The 24481-nt window shown below is 51.9% G+C and overlaps 1 protein-coding gene across 21 annotated transcripts in view; it reads right to left on the bottom strand.

Moving 5' to 3' along the window:
* The window catches only part of DGKZ (diacylglycerol kinase zeta), a 43555-nt gene extending 19549 nt beyond the window's left edge, over nucleotides 1-24006 (bottom strand). For 8 of the 21 annotated variants that reach the window (XR_008999286.1, XM_057507589.1, XM_036891611.2 and 5 more), the window contains exon 1: nucleotides 12539-13123. Coding sequence is in view for 17 of the 21 variants with exons in the window: in XM_057507589.1 (XP_057363572.1) it covers nucleotides 12539-13108 (570 nt within the window). In the remaining 4 variants the exon portion in view is untranslated. Of the gene's footprint in view, nucleotides 1-12538; nucleotides 13124-14767; nucleotides 14959-15504; nucleotides 15609-16728; nucleotides 16848-23656 lie in introns of those variants that run through there. The other 13 variants (XM_036891615.2, XM_057507592.1, XM_057507591.1 and 10 more) reach the window with 6 other exon arrangements.
* Nucleotides 24007-24481: the final 475 nt, after the last annotated feature.

The raw sequence follows: 24481 nt of genomic DNA, 5'->3' as shown, positions 1-24481 counted from the left end.
TTGACATTTTATGACAAGTTTTCCTGCAAGTCACCCACACCTCTATGTTCCCAGGGTCCCCCCATCCCCAAGGGCCCATGCTTCCTGTTTCTCTGGTCTCCATAGAAACCTCTGTCCTCTGGTCAGCAAATGCCTGACTCCTGACTTCCTATCTCTGCTGAGGCTTTTTTGGGTCTGGTCAGAAAGCCAGCCTAGCCTCAGGCTTGTTGCAGCCTTCCCCTTGCCTGGGCCTGGAACCTTTTCCCACAGCACAGCTTTAAGTGGTAGCTTCTTTTCACCCCATGCTGTCACCTTCATCACACCACACAGTACGTGTAAAGGTCACTGGAGGAGGCACCACAGCACTCTGACAGCAACAGAGAAAAATGGCTGCTCTTCAGCCTCCTGGTAGGGGGCCTGGGGGAAGCCTGTCACACTCAGATGGGACAGGATGGGAAAGGACTCATCGGCCCCAGAAACCTCTAGCTGGCTGCTGGGAGTCTGTGAAGGACAAAGGATGCTATGGGAGAGACACGGTGGTGTCTGGCTATGCATCCAGATGAACAGCTACGAGTGGGCGGCAGGCGGCTGGGCTGACAAGGCAGCTGCCTGTGCGGGTGAGCCGGCATGAGGGCCCCAGTGTCACTGGCTACTGGCTAGAAAGTTACAGGGCTCCTGGCCTCCCAGCCTAGACTATCTCACACCCTATGTTAGTTTAAGTGGAAAAGCCTAAAGGCTTTGGAATCCTGATCTGCCATTGCTTTTCTGAGCTGTTCAACTAAGCTTTCAGAGTCTCAGTTTTCTCACTTGCAAAACCGGGACAATACTGCCTAGTTCAGAAGGTTGGCATGAGGGAGGTTCTGATAAGAGGATGGTATAAAGTACCTGATACCTGGCAGACAGTAGGGGAATGGTAGGGCCTATACCAGGGACACAGCAGCAGACACCAGGGCATGTGGAGCATGCTACCTTCTGGGGTTTGTCTTTGCCCAAATCAGGGGTGGGAACCCAGGCAGGAAAGCAGGAGTACCCAGGGCGTCACCACCCACCACATGAGGAAGGCAGCCTGACAACCAGAGCCACCTGGGTGCCTCCTCACGCTGAGAGGAAAGTCCTCTTGCCCAGTACCAGCCTGGCCCCTAGGAACTCCTGCCTCCAGAAGTGCTCAAGTGCCACTGCATGCCCCTCTCCTTAGAGAAGGCTGGGGATGGTGCACGGTGGCCCCACTTCCAGCAGCCCCAGAGCAAGAGTCTGGAGCTGCCTCCCCAGAGGGCTGCAGGTCAGAAGCCATCTCTGGCTGCTCTGCTCCCACAGCCCCCAGGTCAGAGGGAAGGAGGATGGACAACTGGCAAGGAGGCTGGGGATGCAGGGTCCCTTCTTCCCCAAGGCCTCAGCTCACTAAGGGGATCCTGCCCCAAATGAAACAAACAAAAATGCACAGTGGGGAGTAGGTGGGCCAGGGCTGAATGATAAAGAAGGTGACCAAGCCAGTACCCTTTACCTCTACACAGTCTGCTGAGATGGAAGCCCCACCTACCCTTTCCCATTCCTTTCCTTTTCCATCAGCTTCAGGAGCCTTGTCTAGGGGTGGTGGTGCCGGGGGCTACCCTGGTCCATCCCTGCCCAGACCCACCCAGGTGAGATAAAGGAGGGAGGAAGGCAGCAGGGAGGGGTTGGGGGAGCCCCCTTTGACCTGATCTGGAAGGCAGTGCAGCAGGCAGGAGGTGGGTGAGCGGGTGGGGGCTAGGGTCCCCTGGCCTGGCGAGCCCCAGCTCCAGCTCCAGCTCTAGCCCCAGCTCCAGGCTCCCGACCTCTGGCTGAGCAAGTCCCAGTTTAGAGTGAGAGCTGCTGTGGCTGCTCCTCTGTCCCCTCCCCCTCGCCACTCTCCTACCCCCAGCCTGAGACAGCCGTTATGAAAATAACCCAACTGGTAAGCAGCTGCACTTCCTCTCCCAGCAGCGGCTCCAGGCCCTGCAGCGAGTGGGCCGGCACACACCAGAAGGAGCCTCGCCTCCTGGCTTCTCTTCAAAGTCCCCAGAGCCAGGCCAAGTGACAGCCCAGCAGCCTCCCCTCCAGCTGGCACCTGTTAGAGCATAGCTCCTTGCTGGGGCTTTGGGGAAGGTCTGGAGTGGGAGACATGGGGGGCAGGCTCCTCACCTTCCTAGGGAGGGTAATTGGTCACCTAATGCCCTCTCACATCCACTGGACAGGTTTTCAGGGGTCTGGGGAAAGCATCTGAGACAGCTGAACACTAGCTCCAGACAAAATAACCACAACAATAAATATCTGCAAAGTGTTTTACAACTTATGAAGCACTTTTTCACAAGTATTCAAGTATTATCAGACAGGAGAATCGGAACTGCCACACACAGGTGGCACTGCTCACAGTTGATCTGACAAGGCACCTGAACCCCATGGAGGCCTGTGACTACCCACAGCTCAGAAGCGGAGGTACTGGGACTCCTCATCCTGGGTCTCCTGGGGATTGTCAGAGTTGCTCTGGTGTGTCCAAGAGAGGCCAGCTCATGTCACACCCAACATGCCCAGAATGCCAACCCCCAGCTTTTACTCCTGGCTTCCTAGGGTCTAGAATGGCAGCACTCAAAGTTCCTGGTTCCAAGACCCCTTTATATTCTTAAAAATTTCTGAAAATCCCCAAAAGATTTTGTTTATGGGGATTATAGCTATTAATATTTACCATATTAGAAATTAAAACTGAGAAATGTTTAAAATACTTATTCATTTAAAAATAAACCCATTGCATGTAAATAACATAATTTCAAGAAAAATTAACTGTATTTTCAAAACAAAAAAGTTAGTGAGAAGAGTGACACTGTTTTAATTTTGCAACTCTCTTTAATGTCTGGCTTAATAGAAGATTACGGATGTTCATATCTGCCTCTGCAGTCAATCTGTTGTGGTATGTTGTTTTGGTTGAAGTACATGAAGAAAATTCTACCTCATGTTGACATGTAGTTAGAAAAGGAAGCAGTACTTTGGTGACCTTCTCAGACAACTATGGATATTCTTCTCGCTACTATACCAAAATATGACAAGTGGTAGTTTCTTAAAGGTTAGTGGTCATGTGGTATCTGAAACCTTATCAACAAACATTTCACTGGTCTACCTTGCATTTTGAACTTGGTAACATCAAGGATCAGCCACTGGAAATTACTAGTTTACTGAGTTACAAAGATCTTCCAGATGTTGACACATCTCATTATACAATATTAAAAAATCACACTTGCTAACATCACTACTGACCTCATCAGCAAAGCCTAAGGTCCTCAGAAGCTGTCAGAGTCTAGATAGAGAGGAGATACAAGGTTTCCAAAAATCCTAGTATTTGCTCAAAAGCTCAAATTTTATCATCAACAACAAATACCGATTCTGTTCTTGAAGTCACAAGCTTACTTCATCCATTTTTGAGAAAATGTCTGCTAAATACCAAGTCTGAAGAGTTCTGTCTGTCAGGTGCTCTTGCTAGTTATAATGGTGTTCCTTAAAACAGCACAGCTTGCATCTCAGCTGCAGAAGTGCTTTTCAAGACAACCATCATAGTTCTGGGGTGCAGCAAAATGCCTTATGTGCACTGCACGTTTCTTCACACAGAATATTTTAAGAGATGTATACTCAAGGATCTAGGCTTTATTAAAATTAACACATTTTACTGCAATTTTGGTTGTTGTGTGTGTGGAGTGAAGAATACAATGGCTTCTTGCTTATGTGGGAGCCATTGCCTTGACTTGTACCAAGGTTCCAGAAGTTTTACCACCACTGCTTTTCCACTATTAATACAAATATTAACACAGTGGTAAGAGCACAAACCAGGGCAGCTCTGGAAGTTGATGAAAATAGTTTTGGCTTCACCAATCCCCTAGAAGGGTCTAGCCCACACCCAAACCATACTTTGGGAACCACTGATTTGGAAAGAATTCTAAGTCCTCCAGTGTGGTGCTGAGCACCACATGCCTTGCTACAATGCCTCGGATGGCTGATACAAACCCTTGTTTCTAACCAAGTCAAACTATTCTCTGTCTCCCAGTCTGGCTGTGTTCAAGCTCCCCCTGCTGGGTGCCTACACATGGCACACACATTCTGCCTAGAATAATGGCCTCCTCCCCAACCTCGTATCAAAACCACACCTGCTCATAGCTGCCCCAGCCAAGAATATATCACTCCCACTGATAACTCCACACTACCCATTTGGTTTCTCTGCCACTGGACCCCTAGAAGTCCTGAGTTTTTCAAATCCATATGCCTCATTCCTCCCACCCACCAGATCATGAGCTCCTGAGGAGCAGGGGTCAGGTCTAGTGCATCTGGGCATGCCCAGCAGTGAGTCCAGTGTTTACTGCCAATCAGCTCAGGAGGAAGGAATAGGAAATTTCATGGGGGAGTGGACAGAGCTATAAGGGAAGAGAAGGGCTTCCTCCACTTCGGGTACAACACCCAAGGACTGACCACAAGGCTAGGCTAGTCCAGGCCACTTCTCTTTGGTGGGCACAAGGAAATGACACCAGCCTTTGTTTTAGCAGCTACCTTCTTCTCCTTTCCAGAGGACCTGAAGAGTGACAGCTGAGGCCCCTTTCTGGGCTGGATGCCATTGCCTACTCCCTGCTTTCTATGGCTTTCCTTATGAAACCTGGACAACAGGACTTGATAACATGAAGTCACAAAGGGAGGGTGGTGGGCAAGGAGGGGAGAGGAGGTCTGTCTCAGATGCCTGTGGGCTGGGCCAAGACCCTAGTTCTGAGTTCCTTGCTGAAACATCCATTCTCTCCTTCATGTCTTGAGTCGCTGTCTCAGGGTCTGGCTCCTGGTAGGCCCTGGAGAAATATCTGTGGAATGATTGACTGATTCATTCCTTTGGAGCCTCCCCTCCAAGCCATCCTCCCACTGGCACCAGAATCCACTCAAAAGGCCCACTTACCCTTGACTGCCTCTCCACTGTCAGCTGAGCAAAACACAAAGCTCTGGGTCCAGCAGTCAACAGCCTCTCAACCTCCTTTCCCATCTCTCTTCCCTAGTTTTTATATTTTATTTGACAAACACACTACTCACTCTATGCCAGACACTGTTCTAAGTATTTATAAACATTAACTCACCTAATTTCATAAAAATTAATAGCTAGCACTATTACCCCCATTTTACAGATAAGGAAACTGAGGCACAAAGAGATTAAATAACTTGCCTGCAGTCATGCAGTTAGTATGTGAGAGCTGAGATTCCAACCCAGCAGTCTGCTCCAAGTCCATGCTCTCAACCCCTCACTCTACCTGTAGATACTTCCATCAAACAAAGTACTGTGGGTCTCTTTGTGCCTGGGCACTTAGTACCCAGCAATATTTCTACCTGGAATTCCATTCCCCTCTTCTACACAGTGGACTCTCTTGCATCCTTTTCCTCTTGGCTCAGACATTGGTTCTTCCAGAAAGTTCTCCCCAGCCCCCACTCCCAGGAGGTTGACTACTCCCACGCTCAGGCCCTTTCTTGGTTATTCTGGGTCATCAGCATTGGCTCACAAGTTTGTACCTTCCATCAGACTGAGAGCCCCAGGGACCAAGTATTGCTTGTAATTGCATCCCCAGGATCTAGAAGTGCCAGACATGGTCTGAAGAATAAATGGAGGGAAAAGCCCAGCCTTCCATCAACTTCCAAGAGGGTTTTGTGCCTAAAATCTCTCTGAGAGGTCACAGGAAACAAAGGTCTTTTCAAAGGATTTGGACTCAAAGGTCCAAAGGGGTCCTGCCTGTGACCTCAAACCACATCTCTTACTCTCTCGAGCTTCAACTTCTTCATCTAATAGATGGGAAAAACAGCTGCCATGTCTTCCTCGTGGGGCTGTTGCAAGCTTGAAAGAGAAAATGTTTGTTCATGGTAACCAGTTCCTCAATTTACCAAAACTTTAAAGAAAGAAAATAACTCCAGAGACCTAAAAATTAGGACAACCACTTTGGAGCACAACTTGGCATCCACAAGCTGAAGATACCGCAGCCTGTAACCAATCCCTGGCTGGCAGAACGCACAAGGAACTGTGTGATGGAAGATGCTCTGAAGAGTTGTTTGCCAACCAATGGCAAAAAGAAAACTGTCAACAACCTAAGTGTCCATTAACAGAAGACTGGGTGAGTAAGTTGTGGTATGTTTACAAAAAAGGAATACTGTATGTTAGTTAAAATAGGTTCACTAAAGCTCATGTTTCAAGATGTTTAAATCTCCAGAACAAAAATCTAAGTCACAATATGGATACCATTTTTATCAAGTGCAAAACTATACACAACAGTATGTATGTTGCTATGGATGCATATCTATGTAGGAAAAATTTTAAAACAGGTATGAGAATACAAGCACCAAAATCAGGATTATAATTTTCTCTGGGGAGGGAGACATGGGGTCTCCATTTCTACCTAAAGCAAATTTGGTATAATGGTAGGATCAGACCATTCTAAGTGATGGGTGTTACACTATATACTTTTCTAATGGCAAAATATTTAAAGCTTTTAAAAAGATTTCAAGGTAATTTTGTAAAAAAAAAACACCAGAGGCAGAACAGCTCCCTGGGATTGTCCTGGGTCTTCCACGGATGGGTTTCAGCAGTAGCATGGACCCCTGGGTGTGTTCCTTACACTGTCGCATAGTAGGAACCCCATGTATTTGGGGCCGGAAGGTCTCCCCCAAAAAGATGCCTTCCAGGGGAGGGCTTGTGGGTAGCAGGTTGTATCAGTGGGGTGTCTGTGTGGGCTGGGAGCAGGAACCAGCTTGCTCCCTTTCACAACCACCCCCGCCTCAGTAAAATGTCAGTGAGTTGGGGAAGTAGGGGGCGGAGAGACTGGCAAGCTGTTAACCAGCGAGGTGCTGATGCGGGGCGTGGGTGGTTGCAGGCCCAGGCTCCCAGACAGCTATTCCAGCATGTGCCATGATCAGCTCAGCCCTGGCAGGGGAGAGGCCTCCACGTGGGAGCTCTGAGCTGGTGCTCTGCCAGGAGCAATGAGGAGGTCTCTGAAAGTGGAGGGAGAGCTCTGGGTACAGACCTCTCACCATGAGACCCTAGATACAAATGAGGCCCCAGGGCCTGTGTGCTGTGTCCTCCCAGGCACCTCTCCCTGGGCCACTGACCCCAGCGGCTATCAGGGCTCCTTTGAACATGTCCCTTGAGTTTGAACAACTCCCTGTACTTTGAAAGCAAGATAAGAAGTCATAGACTTGCCCCTCTACTCACACCCAGTCTGGGAGCCACATGACAACCTGCTCATGACCCCGTTCTTCCTGCTCACGGGCCTCCTCCAACCCAGCCTTGCTCTCCCTGCAGCTAGGGTCCTGGTGGCAGGTCTCCCTGGAGATTCAGGAGCAGATCAGTGCATGGGTCACACTGTAATTCTACACGACAAAAATCTCTCGATTTCACAGAGCACTAAAACTCCTTCTTAAGCTCCACCAGTTTGGGGATGGGAAAATAAAAGAACAGGAAAAAAGAGTGCTAGTAAGTAGGGTAGCCTGGTGTGAAAAGACCTTACGTTAGGCTCTGGTGTGAGCTGCATGACCCTGGGCCAGGCCCCTGACCTTTGCCTGAGCCTTGGCCTGTCATCTGTAAAATGAATGTAAAACCAACTACAAGGTTGTTGTGAGGATTAACTAAAATTGATGGATTTACAAGCTTCTGGCAACTAACTGCTCATTGACAGAGGACGATGAGGTGGCACATCAATCACCTGGAGGCAGGGAACTGTAGGGGGAGGCTGGGAGTGCTCCTCTCCACAGCCTCCCCTTCTCTCCCTGAGCCACAGAGCCCTTGGTCGCACTCACCTGCTCTCCACCACCTAACCATGTCTCTGGTGTCTCAGCTGAGGAAGGGGATTGGGGCAAGGGAAGATGGCAGAATGATAGCTCCTCAAGGGCATCTGGTCACTGCCCTTGCCTGCCCTTTGCCCACCTGCAACTGCCTTCCAGGGCTCTGCCCTGTGATAGGAGTGCCAGGCAGGCCCTGTGCTGAGAATCATGGTGGGGGTGGGAACTACAATGCAGCCCCTGTGTGGGGTTGATTCCCTAAGGGTAACAGAAACCTCACATATGCAACACAGGGGAAGCAGTCTAGGGGAGCAAGGAATGAGTGCTTGGCACCACCCACAGGTGCACCCCACTACTCTCGTCCAGGAATAGGGGGTGGGTTACTGAGCCTGGATACAGGTGCAGAAGCTCCTGCTTCTAACCCACACTGTCCCTACCCCCCTGTGGCTTAGAGGATCCTGCAGGGACAGCAGCAGCTTCTAGGAGAGGTGGAGGGGGCAGGGAGGAAGAAAGGGTGAGGGCAGGCTGGAAGGTGGCAGATGAGGATTTCTCAGAGCACAGGGAAGGCTTGGGGTCCTGTAACGTGGTACAGATTGACACAACCCTGGCATTACGGGGCAGGCTTTGGAGTCCCACATAACCCTTAGCTAGCTCTGAAACCTTGGCCCAGTCAAGGACACCAGACTGGGTCTCAATCTTTAGGGAGGGGGAGGGGGTGGGCCACGGCAAAGTGGAAGCTCCTGCCCAGCCTGCCTTCTGCCACATTCTGATCAGCTCTGCCTTGGAAGCCAGAGTATCTGGTAACTCACCAGTAAGAGGTGTCTGTGTGTCCACCACAGTAGGTCTTTAGTTCAAGTGGACTAGCTCTAGGAGAGTCAACCTACCCAACAACGGTAGGTGCCGCCCCCTTGTGTCACTCTAGCGATACTGCAGGACAAGTTCCCTGGTCCACTTCTGGACCTTAAAACTCTTGACAGCCTTTGTGGAGGTGTAGAGACCCAACCTCTGCTTCTCATAGGGATCAGCACAAGCCAAACTTCAGGACCAGTGTGCCCACTCACCTCCTCATCTACTTGGGGGGTGACTGGTGAATTCTGGAGAGGGCTCTAGGAAGCCAAGGAGGGCAGCCCTATTTCTCTCTCTAATTTCCAACTGCCTGGGGCCTAAGCGTTGTCTGACTAGGGTCACTCAGTCCTTCCTCTGTCCTTGCCCAGGACACCCACTCTTGTGCTCTATTTTGCCAACTGAGAGTCCTGGGCGGCTCTGCATTCTGACGTTTGACCTTTTCGGAGTATAGCACAGAGTAAAAACGACAACAGTTATCATCCCCTCCCCTGACCCATAAGCTCTGGCGGGTGTGTGGCAGCAGAGGGAAAGATGGTGAGATCCCTCCCCAGCTCTTGACCATGGCCAGCTCCACATGCATGACGTTGTGTGGGAAGCAGGCAGAGGGAGAACAGAAGGACAGCTCAGGCGCTGAGGCACCTTTTTCTCCCCAAACTGGCAGAAACTCAGGGACTCTGGCCTGTAACCTACCTCTCTTGGCAACCTGGGCCACTCCCAGTATTAGCCTGATCAAGACAGACTACTCAAAGAGGCTCCTTTTGCTCTCAGACATCCTGGTGCACAGACAGAGGTTCTCGCCCCTGAGCGTGAGGCACCCCTCATCGTGTCCCTCCCCAGTCATTGCAAAACCACTCCAAACCAGGGCTGCCTCTGCCCAACTGGACTTCAGGGCCATGCTCACTTGGAGCCAGGTGTGGCACAACCTCTAAATGGGGCCTAATGTCTCAAACTTGTTCGATGGGTGTGTTTCCTTCCCTTTGGGAACTAATGACTTTCAGCACTAATGAAGGGCAGGAGTGTTAGAGCCAACCTGTAGGCTGAGGCTCCCTATGTCTAAACGTGTGAAGTGCCAGGTAATTTTTGATGCCCCTGGGGTGCAAAACCAGCTAATCCACAAGCTGTGTGACCTGTCCAGGGTCAGGCTGCTGGGATGAGGCCAGAAGATAAGCGAGAAAGATGTGGGTGAAGCACCCTCAACATGCCAAAGAGGCTGCCACTGAGAGTCCTGGAAGATGCCAAAGAAGCGGCCATGTGGAGATTATTCTACCTGACTGTCTAGGGATGGCAAACGTGAGGCCCACGTACCATCAGTGCCCCTCCCAAGCCCATAGCAGAGAGTGCTGATCAGAGAACTCAACTGCTGAGCCAAGATCTGAATGCAGAATTCTCAACACAGCTTCAGCAGCCACCACCACTCTATTTGTTATCCTTAATCTCCCTTTCCAGCCACTGTCTATCCAGTTATCAGGTCCCTCAGCCCCAAGGTTTCAGGTATGTACAGGAGGGGAGAGGAGCAGGATGGGGGAAGTACAGAGGGTGGATGTGCAATGAAAGGTGAGAGCCAGGCTAAGAATGAGCATGGAGCCCGAGGAAAAGATGGAGGGTTCATTTCAGCTGAGGTACTGGGGACTTTTACCTGAGACTGGCAGAACAGACAGTCCCACATAAACAACATTAAAGGAGCTGTTGCCAGGGCAGGTGTACTATTCCAAATGTCTGTATCCCCTCCTTCCAGTCAAAGCAAGGAGAGGGAGGTCAAGCCCAGTGGGCATCTGATTCTCTAAGCTCCAAGGCCTGTCAGGGGAAAGTCTTTCCTCCCAATGCCCTCTCCCTAATTTTACAGGATTTTCCAAATATATTCTTTTCTGAATGCCCCACTGCCCCAGCACAGCACTACTATGCAAGGGCACTCCTGACAAGCTCCCGGAAGCGTTCGATTTTCTTCTCATTAAGCATCCTATCAGATCACCTACCATCCCCAACATGATGTAATACGTGGTTCTCAAACTTGGTAGCACATTAGGAACATTTGGAAAACTTTACCAAATGCCCAGCCCCAACTCCAGACCTGATGGGTCAGACATGCCAAGGTTAAGATCTAGGAATCTTTATTTTTCTAAAGTTCCCTAGGTTATTGTGGCGTTCTGTTTGGGAACATCGTATAGAGAAAGGGATGTAGTTTTTGGACTAGAGTGCAAACTCTGTCTCTGCATCTTCTGAAACTGGGCAAACTACTTATCTCTTTGAGCCTGTGTTTTTCTAATCTATAGAAAGAGAGAAATAATGCCTATCTTGCTTATTTTACAAAATTATGTAAAGGTACTTGTTGATTCTCTTGCTTCTTGTTCCTCCTCTTGAATGTTCCTGAGGTTCATCCCTACATGCACAAACCTGTGCCCTTCAGAAGAGGCACAGCCACAGGTCAACCCAGGGGTCAGAATAGCCCAACACTTAGTATTCTGTGGGCAAGGACAGGAAGCCTCTGATGGAGCCCCTCCTTCCCCCTCTGAGGATTGTAAACACTGGAGGCTACATCCTGCAGAGTTGAGTGTAAAATGCTTCATCTTGCAGGGCTGTGGGTGACAAAACTGAAGTAATGGAAGCTTTGCTCCCTGCCCTGTTTCCTATGGCACTGAAGCCTGTGTGGTTCTTAAGAGCCCACTGAGCTCCCCATGCTAGTGTGAGGACCCAGATCTCCGGTGGGCAACAGCACAGGTGCAAAGAGCAGGGCCCTGGCTAGGGCAAGGCAGGCAGAGGGCACCAATCAGCATTACAGGGACGCCAACACACACAACAGTGGAAAACTGCCCATGTTACTGGTGCATAAGCCTACTCTGAGAACGGACAGGGCAAAGATCGGAGGGCAGAACGCCATGAAGCATGGGCAACTAAAAAAAAAGTGAGAGGGAGGCCTTGGGTAGACTCCAAGTGGTCAGAGTCCAGTCTGAGTTGGCTCTGGGGTCACTGGATGATTGGCTGCAAGTTTCTTAGCCACTGGAAAAGGTAGGGGTCAGTCAGGAAAAAGCCCACAGGGCCAGATGGGATAATAATGGGGTGCACCTTCCCTCACCTTACACCAAGGCTGCACGGGCAGGAAGTGACTCTCAGCCAACACCTCACGTGTGCCAGAAGCTGCCTGCACTCAATCTCTCCACACCCTCCCCCAGTTCCTCACCAGAGTCCTGGTCAAAGCCCTGTCACAGGCACAAGATGGTGACATTTGGTGTGCTAGGGGAGGGGGAAAGATGGAGCTTCAACAGCCAGCACAGATTCTAGACTGCATCCCACCCCATCCCTTTCCCAGCAAGGACTGGAAGCAGGTAGGGTGAGAGATGCCTACTCCCAAGCAGAGGTAGAGGTTGGGGGGTCTTGCTGCTAATTAAGAGCAATGTAGAACAGGTGGCCAGGCAGCCCCAGCCCCAAGGAGACTCTTAAAATGCTGAGGAATTAAATCAGTCACCACTGCTTTGGAGACAGGCATGTGTCCTGACAGTATAAACAAGCCCGGGTTCACAGATGCCACGCAGGGTGGTAGGCAACTGGGCTCCTCCAAAGTCCAGGGCACCGGCGTGTTCCCCCCATTTCACTGGGGCCAGAAGCCTCAGAGGGGTCCCTGTTCTATCAATACCAAGAGGCGGTGAGTGACCAGTCATGGGGTCCCTACCTGCTGGTGCCAGGGGGTTAAAGTGATTCTGTACCCGAGAGTCGGAAGCTGACCCTGCCTCGCTACCACAGAAGCGCTATAAGCTGCGGTGCCACAGAATGATCCCCACTCGGTGCCTGTGCCGGGACGCTGGAGAATGACCCCCATGAGTAGCAAACGCCAAGACGGCCTCTACCGCCGGTGCCCGGGGGGACCTTCACTTAGTGTCAGTACCGCGACGGCCGAGGAATGCCTCCCGGTGCCCGCCGCCGCCCCGCTCACCTGTGCCCGAAGAGCCGCAGCCCTGGGAAGCGCCGTTTGCTGAGGCGCCGCGGTGCCTTGTCCGGCTCGGGACCCGCGTCGCGCTCGGAGCCGCTGGACGAGGCGGAGGCCGACTCGGAGTCGCTGCTCCGGGTCTCGGGGCTGCCGTCTCGCGGCTCCATTCGGCCCTAGCCCCAGCCGGCGGCGGGCCCAAGGAAGACGCCCATGCCGGGCCGGCGGCCGGGGCTCAGCACGCCGGCTCCGCGCCTCCCGCCGCGGCCATGGCGCGCCCTTGCTCTGCCCGCCCCTCGCCGCGCGCCCCCGCGCCCCACGCCCAGGTGCCCGGGAAGGGGCCGCCGCCGCTCCAGGAAGTGCCGCCAACTGCGGCCACAGGACCCCGCATAGCTGGCCGGGCCGCTGCCTGCCCGCCGCCGAGCACGCCCCCTCTCTGCGTGCCGCCCCAGCCCGCGGCGCCCTCTGCCGGCCGCTGGCCGCGCCGCAACTCGCGTTGGCGGCCCGGAGCGGGTGGGGCTGGGAAGGGGCGGGCAACCCAGGCGAGCACGCCGAGCATGCCCCCTCTCTGCACCCCATCCCCACCCCGCCGCGGGTCAGCCCGGATCCCACAGAATTTCTCGCTTGACACACTCGCACTGCGCGCACCCAGACACACAATTTCCTCCTCCCCTTAGCCAGGCCCCCTAACAACCTCCGTGCTTACAAGTGAACACCGCGAGGGAGGCTGTCACCAGCTCCCCCCAACAGCCTCAGGGAATACACAGCTCCTCTCCCGCGCACCCTGTGCCCGTTCACAGCCGCTCGTACAACCTCTAACCTCTACCCTTATGCTTTTGGCTCTCCCAAGTCACGCCCACGGAAACAAAAGACACACAGAGCTCCCCATACACACAGAACAAACACGCCTCTTAACACACAGTTAGTTATGCCCACTCATTACTCAAACTAACACTTCCCACCCAACCCTCACAAAAAAATATATACCAGGACCAAAGTCACTTAGTGACCCCCGCATACACCAACAAAGAGCATCTATGTTTCTCATACAAATCCATCTTTCCACAGCCATTCACAGTTGTTTCTAACCTTTTTGCACACTCATAACACATAGCGTTTTCCCAACACAATATTCAGTGGAACCTGTAGATCTCTCCTATGGTATATGAGTCACCCACGCACTTCTTACACACTCATGAATACATACACATAAGGGCCACACTCTCATTCACCAACATATAAACCCACAAAGAACATCAAAGTCTTTCTCCTATGCACAAATACTACCCAGAACACTGTCACATGTTGCCAGAACCGGTTCTCTTACACATACATCACCCACCCAGAAATATATCTCACAGACACACATGAAAACACCCCCAAGGACAGCAGAGGTTGTCCCCCTGTAGAGATGAGGGAAGCATTTGGAACCAGAGCTGTCACCTGTGGTGGCACAGCCAGCACAGCACACGTCCTTGGGACTCAGAGGCTTGGGCAGCTCAGATAGCCGCTGCAGGGTTGGCAAAGGAAGGCCAGGAAGCTGGAGGGCAGGGTCTTCTCCCTCCCAAGCCCTAACATCCTCTGGGGTTCAGGCAGCCCATTTTCCAGCCTTAGGCAGCCACATATGGCCAATGCTGTATGTGATCTGTGGGCAAGCCTGTGGCTTTGAGAAATAGCCAGCACCCAGGAACTCAGAACTTCTCCCAGCTTCCATCCAGTTTCCTGTGGGCCTGGAGAAGGTCTGACCAGATTGGTGGGGTACCAGACCTCCAGCCAGCAGCAAATGCCAGGGTGACCAGGAGAAGGGAGGTAAAATCCCCAAGTGGGCCTGACACTGTCCTCCATGGATCCCTTTAAGGAAGTTTCCCAATGGTTCTGATACCAAGCTCTGAGGGAGGAGACCAGAGGCAGCTGAAGACCCTACTTGATTTGCACAAGGCCTTACAGCTTTTGACACAACACTCCTCTTGGGGCTCTTCTTCCCAGAGCCCCGTGCAGTTAGCTCCTTCAACTGTTAGCCTCCTGTGAGCTCAGCCCTTCACCGTATAGTCCAACAACTCAACTGTCAGAGCTCCTGTCATTCTGCCAAGAACCCCCTTGCTCTTTTTTGAGTCTCTGCAGAGCCACTGGACAATGGTTGGGTAACCCCACTTCTGCCACCATCCTCTACCCCAGACAAAGGACTCACAGAGGGCCAGAGATCCCTGTGCCTATTCCTGGGCCACTCCAAGTACCTACTGTGTCTGGGAAGCTTCGGCTGGGATCTGTGGCACGTCCCAGGAACGGTAGCGCCACATCTGTCTCAGGGCCACCGGCCGCTCCCCTTCTTCCGTCCCCAGCGCCTGTGAGGGGCCCAGAGTTCTGGCCTCATCACAGTCTCCCCTGGTAATGTGGCCGGCCCCCGGTACGCTCATCCTGCTCAGCGACTCTCTTCCTCTTTCGGCACTTCCTGACTGGGGGGCCCTGTGAGAGGCCAGCTGGCTGCCCCAGAAGAGGACCACAGGCCTCGTAGGCACCTTCCGCTGGCTGGGACAGGAGACTGGCTAGGGAGAGTTGCTGCATGGGAGGGCGAGGCAGGTGAGGACAAGCCTAGCCCAGCAGCCAGAAGAGAGCCCCAAGAGTAAGAGCTTCCAGGCAGCCAGCAGACCTGTCCAGGCTGGAGTCTGAACCTCAGCCCCAGTTGGGCTTTCTCTTCACTTAACCTCTCCAATCTTCACCTCTTGGTCCTGCTGAGGTCTCCCACTTCATCTCATCACAACTACTCAGTACACTGGTGGGTAGTGCCCAGCCCACACACACACCTTTCTCTCCTTAACACCTCTGTGAGCATCATACCATCTAATAACACATGATCGGGCATACAGGACAGTGACAGAATGGAAAGAGTAACCAGAGTGGAGCTAGAAGATGTGGGTTCATGTCCTGTTTCTGCCACTTAACAGCTGTGCAAACCTGTATCAGTCAGAGTGGCTTACCTCTCTGAGTTACTTTAAATCCTGTTTGGAATAAGGAAGGCTATAAAAAGGAAAACTGATGAATACATATGTCAGGGAGCTTCTCTGAGCCTCAGTTTTCTCATCTGTAAAATGGAAGAGGGCAATAGTAATAATTGAACTCATGGAGTTCTGCAAAGATTAAATAAGAAGTGAAAGGGTTTACAAATTAATTCAATAAATATTTCTCTAGTGCTTTCTGTGCATCAGGCAATATATCAGACTACCCAGCAGTGAGCAAGGATGCAGGGCTCCAACCTCAAAGAGCTTAGATCCTTGTGGGGAAGACATCTAGGGAACAATCTGTGTATAAAATAATGTCAGGTAATGAAACGTACAATCGAGAAAAATGAAGATAAAATGAAGGGGGAAGAGAATGATGATGGGGGTGCTATTTAGGTAGGGGGGTGGGTAAGTCCACTTAGAGAAGGTGACATTTGAGAACAGACCTAAATGAATGGAAAGAGCAAATGATGTGACAATCTGGGAGAACAGCATTCTAGATGGAAGAAACAGTAAGTAAGGAATGTACTTGTGTTTGAAGAATAGCAAAAAGGCCACACTATGATGGACTTTGAGGTCATCATGAAGATTTGGTTAATAAATAGTAAGGCAAACACTTGATTTTTTATTATATCAAGGTGGGATGGAAATCATACCTTTCTCAAGCATTCTTTAATCACACTCTCTATAATTAGTTCTTTAGCTCTATATGTGTTTGATATCTCAGAAAAGCAGTAAATTTCTCGAGGACAGAAATGGGGTCAGTTCGGTTCAGTTCAATAAACGGTTACACTACAGAACCTGCAGACACAGGAGTGTACAGGATGCCATCCCAGCCCTTAGAAACTTCCATCTGGTATGTGATCACCTTTGTGTCCTTCATGACTGGGACATAATAATATTTCTCAATAAATATTTGTTTAATAAATCATGCTATGTCATGAATAATTAATACTCAGTAACAATAAAACAACAGGTAATATTTCTTGGACATTTCTGTGCCAAAAACCTTTGAATCCTTGTAATGCCCCTATGAAGTAGATCCTGTTAGTTTCTTTTCATAGATAGGGAAAGTGAGGCACAGAGCTGCTAAGCTCATTTGTCCAAGGTCACCCAGGTGGTAAGTGGTGGGATAAGACTGTCACCCCAGAGTCTGTCCCTTAAATAAGATATCCCATTGACACTCTAGGGTTGGGGACATACCCAGGTAATGCTTCTGAGGCATGGCACTCCCTTGCCTGTGACTCTCCTTCCAGCCCATCATCTCTGAATCCTTCAAGGTGGGTCCTGCATGCTGTGGCTCAATGGAGACTCTGCCAGGTAGTGCAAGCCCTATTCTAGGAGGAGGCTGCTGCAGGGTCCTGTCCCCTCCCAGGAATTCTGCAAGTAGCTTGAGCAGTTAAACAGAGGAAATGGGGCTGGGCTTGTTTTCAGTCTGAGCCTTCTGGCAGCCCTGGAGCAACAGAGAGCAGGAAATGTGGCTCCTACAGGGGAAGCTGTGCAGGCTGGAGGCTCTGAGAGGCAGAGATCAGTCCTGACTGTGGAGCCAGGGTCCCCTTGGGCTTGTACTCAAGTTGTCAATACTTTCTAGGGCAGGAGCAGTGGGAGGGGTTGTGTGGGGAGAACAGGGCTGGAAGGGACAGGTTTACAGGGCTGGGGAGGATGCCCTTGGTAGTGCCTAGGACAACATGTGCCAGCACTGGGGAATTGGGGACCCCTCAGAATCCATCCAGATATGCACAGGAAGGGGAATCTGGGTAAGAAAATTATTCTGGGCTTTGTTGAGGCCCCAGACGGCAAGGTGTTCTACTTTCTGTGGCCTGGATGAGGAAGCTGGGAGCTGGGGAAAAGAAATGTACCAGGGCACCAAACACTCAACCCACGTACTGGACAGCCTCTGCTCCCTGAGCCAAGCCAGCCTCCTTGGCCTGACCTTCAATGCTCCTTATGCTCTGGTTCCTTTACTTTTTATCTGTTTGTCCAGGCTTTCCTTGCAGAGATTTTCTCTCAGCTCACACCATGTTGGCGCCTGCCTCAGTAGTTGCTGAATAAACATTTCTTCCCCCTTTTTCACACCTTCTTTAACATGCCACCCTCACCTGCCACTCCACTCTGCCTATGCTGCTCCCCCTTGCCATGTCTGCCTATGTTTGGCCAATTGCATTTTCCATCCTTCAAAAACCAAGCCTAGCAAGCAAAAGTGGGAAGGTGGGAAGGTGGGAAGGTGGGAAGAGCCAGGACCAACCCATTGGTTCAAACTTTAGCCTTTGCTGCATGACTCTGGGCAAGTCACTTGACATTTCTGGGCCAGATGATTTCTAAGATCTTGTCTAGCTCTGACAGTTACGTTTGAACCTGCTGCCCTATCTCCAGATTTTTACTCATTCATTTTTCACATTTGTATGACAAATACCTTAAAAATACCTACTAAGTGTCTCATGCTATTCCAGAGCCAGCACTCCTATCCCATTGATTTATTGCTGATACTTTTGTTCCCAGTAAGATTCCTGTATCATGTGGCCTTTCGTGTACATTTGTCTTCTTAAAAGATTCTGGAACTCTATGTTGCTCTTAGTTACATGCTCAGTGCACAGTATGTGCTTAGTAACTTCCTATGGATGTTGAATGAGCTGAATATAGATGTCCAGTAAGCTGAGCAGAGGGAGGAAAACTGGCTTCCTGTTTGCATGAGTGGTTGTGGTGAGACATGGGGGATTTTTTGAGTTGAAGTCCCTCTCCAGCAGCTCAGCCTGTGATCCAGGTACCCACTGAAGCCCTTGGGAGCTTAAGGGTACCTGCTGATCACTGGCTCCTGCCCAGGTGCTGGGTCTCTGCCCCCGCAGAGGAGACTGGTGTCCCTGAGCTGGACTGCAGGTGCCGCTGGCTGGTGACAGATGGAATTTTGATTAGGCTCCTCTGGGTAGCCTCATTAAAGTCATGTGTAGAAGGAAACTTGGAGGAGAGGCTGGGGTCCTCTCCCACTGGGATAAGAGAGCTGTAGGTACAGCACTGGCAGCTCCACAGTCAAGGGTGGTCCCTTAAACTATGATCTCTCTTGGAAAGAGTCCTTTGGCATCTCTAGGTCCCCAGGCTGGAAGTGAGAGAAGCCTGAGTGGCTTCCCCCTTACTCTGAGTCATCTGTATCTACCCTCAGGAGCTCCCCCCACCACTCCCCAGGAGTACCAGGCCCCCAGGGCAGGATTAGCAGGCCTCCCACCCTTCAAGCCCTCCACTCACATCTGCTAGGCCATAAGCCTGGACTGCAGAACCACTTTTAAGCCCCCATGTTTCCTGCCCTATTACCCATCGGGGATATATGCACTTTAGTATGGAGCCAAAAGAAAAGATCCCTAAGCATGAAAGTCCAGGCTCTTGGAAGCATGACAGAATAAAAAAGGGCTTTGAAGTGGGTCTGGATCCTGGCTCTACCAGTTACTGGCTATGTAATCTTAGCAAATTGCCTGATTTGTCTGAGGCTCAGTTTCTCATCTGTAAGCTGTTGCCCAGTGGGCATTAAATCCCCACCTACTCTATGAATCCTGCTTATTGTCCTCCAAACAGCTGTGGGCCAAGAGCACTGATCAAGTACAGTGGCAGCTGCAGAAGCCACATCTAGTCCTAATGCCTTCCCTGCCCATTCTTTGTGTCCTTGAAAAGAAGTCTTCCTCAGCCTCTGCTAACCCTTGTCCTGGAAACTGAACCCTTGAGGGGCCTCTCTGAATGCTCCGCTCTGAAATTGCCCTGTTTGAAGCAAAAATGAGACTTCAACCCAGGCTTCTTGATAACTAGCCCATGGCCACATTTTCAACATCACACCAAAGAAGAACCTGTTCAAATGTCTCTGCTCAAACTGGTCCCTCCAGCTCCTGTCTGAAATGCCCAAATGGCTTGTGCCTGCCCTTGGTGTGGAGGGTGAGGCACATGAGCTGCTGAGGGGCATGTTCCAAGCATCCTATGCCAAAATCGGGTTGGATAAGCCCTTCCCTCCAGGACCCCAACCCTACATCACTGCCTTCAGGATAAACCTGGCCCCACCTCTGGGCACTGCTCTCCGTTGACTCACTAGCCAGCAAGAACCTCAGGTCCCTGAAGGGAGGAAGGAGCTCTGGGCTGGGCCTGAGCTCCGCCCTTCTCAAAGGAAGGAAAATGGATAGACCCCCAGCTTCCGGCTTCCTCTGGCAGCAGACACTCTCTAGCTACAGCTCAGTACTCTGCCCCTGGTTTTTGCATTTTTAATTCAGGACAGAATGTGAACTCTTGCAGCTCCCTGCTTTATCCTGTTGCTATTTAAATTACAAATGGGCCCCATCTCCCTATCACTCTTGGGTTATTTTTAGCTTCTGGTAAATAGCATCTGGGAGAGTTGGATCAGGTGCCTCTCCCTCGAGGAGCTGTGTACCCACAGCCCTGTGCATGCATCAGGGGGCACCCTGTCCTGCCAGTTGGTGCTCCCAGGTGCTTCTCCCTGGCCCCTCTGTAGCAGGGAAGGGGCAGGGGGAGAACTGCAGTCTGGGATGTGTGCACATGCTCAGCACTTGCTATTAGGTTCCCTTAAACTCCGTCTCCCCCAGATCTCACCATCCATCCATCACTCAGAGCCAGCCACCCTCCTTCAGAGGCCTTCCTCTAACCCTCAACCACAAGGAGATCCAGCTATAGAATGCAGAGCTTCTAACCTGTGGCTCACCCCTGCTATGAGTCAGGAACTTTACATCTCTATCTTCTTCAATCTTCCCAGCCATCCTCTCCTGAAGGTATTATTGTTCCCATTTTCCATATGAGGAAACAGGGTCAGAAGTGAAAGTGACTCACCCCACTAGGAAGGAGCCGGGCTGGAATTTGAACCCAGGTCTCTCTGACCCTGAAGTCTGCATGCATGTGCACTGCACCACCTCTCTCGGTGCAATGCAACTCATGTGCTACTTTGCTCAGCACCCAGGTGGATTCCCAATGCCCACCATCAGTGTCCTTCCTGTGTTTGTCTTTCCCATCTTCTGGGTTAGGAGTTGGCAAGATATGGCCAGTGGGCCATATCCAGCCTGCTGCCTATTCTTGTATGGCTGTGAGCTAAGAATGGTTTTTACAACTTTAAATGGTTGGAAAAAAGCAAATGTTTGTGACAGTGGAAATGGTATGCAAAGTTCAATGTTTATAAATAAAAATTTACTGGAATCCAGCCACACACATTCATTTTCATATTGTCTGTGGCTGCTTTGGTGCTACAATGGCAGAGGAGAGTGACAGGCTGTGTGACTTGCAAAGGCTAAACTACTTGCTGTCTGGTCCTGTACTGAATCATACTTTTTTGTCAGGGGAAGGGACAGTGTCCCATGCTTCTTGTCTCAGACATCCCTGGCTCGGGGCCAGAACTCCAGGGGTACTGATCCTCCTTCCAGGTCTGTCTGGGACCACAACAGCAGCCCAGCACAGGGAAGCCCCCTGCTGGCCACACCCCAAAGATTCAGCTCACATTTTACCAGTTCTCCCTCTCTTTCAGCTTCTTCATAGGTGAAACCAGTGGTTTCCAAACCTGTCTGACTATTAAAATAATCTGGGAGAGGTTTTTAAAGTTGAGATGGCCAGACCCAGATGTAGACCTAAGATGTCCCCCAATTCTATCCTCCACCAATAGTTTCTGCTGGCACAGACCTGCCATCTTTCCATCTTCCTAAAGCAGTTGCCAGGGCTGCTTCCAGCCCATGCCAGGACCGTGGGGTGAAGGGAACCTATTTCCCAGAAACCCCACATCCCTGAAGGTTTCTACTGTCCTGCCGAAAGCCCCATCCTCACTTACGTCAGAGGCAGCCAGGCCTTAACCTGTTTCTGCTTCCACCTCTCACCCTCAGATTTTTGTGCCCCCGCATTTCTGTCTCAAAGCCTTTTCTTTCTGTGAAGGGCTTTCAACTGCTTTTCTTAGCAACTCCTCACAGTGGGGTGGGAGGTTTAGCTGCGAGCCAGAGCTGCATGGAACTGTGGCAGGCGGAGGATGTGAAAAGGGCCACTGTGGGCTTGAGCTCTTGCCAGTCCCCTGGCAACCTGTACAGGGAAGAGTGGCATTAGTCATTGGTCCACTCAGGACTGCAGCCACACAGGAGGGTAGAGCCAGGAAGCACAGATTGTTCTACTGAGGTCCCCAGGGCAGCCCAGGCCTGCTGTCTCTTTCCCAGGGCTTCCTCTGATTTCTACCTTCTTGATGCCTTGGCCTGCTCTGGTCCTCAGACTGGGATCCTGGCCTAACTTCAGGGTATGAGGAGGTGCGGTGCCCAATCTGTTCAGGGGTGCCAGCTGCAGCTTGCCCTAGTGCGATCTTCTGCAGCCTTCCCACAGATGACCTGAGATCTTCTGATCCCTTCACAGTCAGAAAGGAGCCACAGCTTGGTTACCCTGAATCCTTAATGACTAGAGGCCAAAAGTTTGTGCTGTGGAAGGGTCTCCATTCAGGAACCACCCTTGAGGAATCCTAGTCCTTGAAGCTGCCTCACTATGTGTGTGTGTGTGCACATATGCACACACATACACACACACACGAACAGCATCTTCCCTCTCAGCCCTTTAATTATTCTCTGCTCCCAATCCTCTAAGCCTCTACCCAACTCCAGCCTCCTTTCCAGCTCTGGATGCTGTCTGTCCCTGATCCACAGCCAAGGAAAATGTTCAGTCATCCCCTTGTGTTACAGATGAAGAACTGAGGCTCAGAGAGAGAGATTGATTGTTTAGCTCAAGGACATACAGCAAGTCACTGGAAGAGGTGAGAACCCAAGCCAGGTCTCTTGACTCCCACACTAATGTTTCTTCCAGGATTCTACATTCTATGCCCCATCCCCCATCAGTCCCTTTGTACGGTCTCCTCCCCCAGGGGACTTTCAGGGGCTCTTCTATCTGCAGCCAGAAGGCAGGGGACAGATGTCTTATCAGCTTATGTTCTGGAAGAACTTGGTAATGGAGCCCAGTGTACTTATGTACCCTAGAAAGTGAAGGTAGGGCACCTGGGTACCTAACCTACTTCCTTTCATTCCCATTAAGTTTCTCACTTTGTCATGGTAAAGTCCCCTCCTCTTCTCTCCCATTCTCCCCCCAACTGACAGAGGCTGGATGGTCTCATAGCCATTAGGAATACTGGGGCATTTCAAAATCCCAGGATTGGGCAGGTTTTATGAAACACCTTCCCAGAAGCCCTAGGGAGAAGCAGGGCAGCCTGAGACACATCCCAAGTCCCTAGCATTGTAAACAGACAGGAAGCTTGTCCTCTCTAACCAGGCTGATGGCTTCAAGGACTGTAGATTACCTTGGTGGTTCTGCTGGACCCCTCCCAAAGGGCAGCAAGTCCAAATCAAGGCTGTGGTCTGGGAGAGGAAGAGAAAGGTAAGGGCTGCTCGCCCTTGCCCAGATCTCTTCTCTGTGTAATGTACCCACCCTTGTTTGAGAGGCAGCCCTTCCTCACCCCAGTCCAAGTCATAAAAGTGGTCTGTGGGGCCCACTCCTGCAGATTCCCCTAGTGAACTCTCTGGACAGAGGTGGCAGGACCATGGAGGCTTGGAATCTTTCACCGGCAGAAGACATTTAGGAAAATTATGTGGGAATTCAAGGTTCAGTCTGCCAGTGGGGATGCCAGTGAGGGCCTGCTGGGGCAAAGGGGCCCAGGAGGGGATTCCTTCCCCATCCCTAGGCAGCAGGGTTTCAGCCATGGTGGTGGGGAGCATCTCAGTAACCCCCACAGCTAGTGCCTAGCACAGAGTCAGTCCTCGGGAAAGCTCGGGTAAGGCTTATTGAATACATAGGGGGTCCCTCTTTCTGCCAGAAGAGCCAGAGAGCATCTTCCGGCTCTCCTCAGCAGATAGAGGTTTGTAAGGATCATGTCTTGCTTATTACTCCCTCAGGGCCCAGTACAATGTCTGGTACGCAGCTGGTACCAGTAACTCCACGTTGAATGAAAAAGGGAATTCAAGGTTCATATAGAGAAGGGGTCTAGGAAGCCCTCCCTTTCCCTTGCACACGGAGGTCAGGGACCCCCGTGGTAGTCATTTCTGAATCCCAAGAGCAGAGACACGCAAGCAGCGGAGCTCAAAGAATGTTGACTGAAAAGGGGGTTGGTCCCAAGCACAGTGTTTCCCCTCCGCCCCATTCTCCTCACCTGTAAGACACCTGCTTTCTGAGGTGCATCTGGCGGAATCGTTCTTCCACTGGGGGCCCGCCGGCCATGCCCCAGGGTCCCTCGGGCCAGGGCTGCGAGACCTCAGCCTCCTCCCCGCGCCGACAGCGCCGCCGCACCACCACCTCCTCCTCAGCTGCCCGGCCGCCGCCTGTAGCGGCCCCTCGGGGCCCTCCACCGCCCGGCCCCTCTGCCATCCTGCGGCCGCCCTCTTTCCGTGGCTCCTGCGGCCTTTCGGACTTCCTTACTAAAGTTCAGTCTCCCTTCCCGGGGACACAAGGCGGGGAGGGAGGGAAGCAATGGGTCCCGCACGTCGCTCCCGACGCCGGGGCTCAGACGACGGGAGCAGCGAGATGCTGGGCACTGTGCCTGGGAAAGGTCGGCTGGGATCCTCCCGCGTCCCTGGGGGGATGTCCTTGGTGGGTGTCGGGTGCTGCGTAGAGCGTGCTGGGGCGCCCCCCGGACGTCTGGAGCCGGACCCGGAGCAGAGCCGGAGCAGAGGCGGCCAGAGCGCTCCTGCAGCCGCCGCCGTTGCTTCGCACCGGAGTGTCACCTTAGAGACACCCACTAGCCCGCGGGGTCCGGAGGGATGGCGCCGCCCCGCCCAGCCCAGCCAGTCCGACTCGGGGCACGGAAGGAGCCAGCCTGGCCCAATCGGCAGCGGGCAAGAATCCTGCCTGCGGCCAAGGCCGGAGATGTGGGGCGCCCTCCAGAGCCCACCCCTGAGTCCCTTCCCGGTATCCCGCTGCTCGGCAGCTGCCAATCACCGTCCCTGCTGTCAATCAGCGGTTGCGATGCACCCCCATC

The sequence above is a fragment of the Manis pentadactyla genome, chromosome 9 (genome assembly GCF_030020395.1).
Source record: "Manis pentadactyla isolate mManPen7 chromosome 9, mManPen7.hap1, whole genome shotgun sequence".
NCBI lineage: Eukaryota > Metazoa > Chordata > Mammalia > Pholidota > Manidae > Manis > Manis pentadactyla.
The sequence above is the reverse complement of the archived record's forward strand: the minus strand, read 5'-3'. Positions and strand labels throughout refer to the sequence as shown.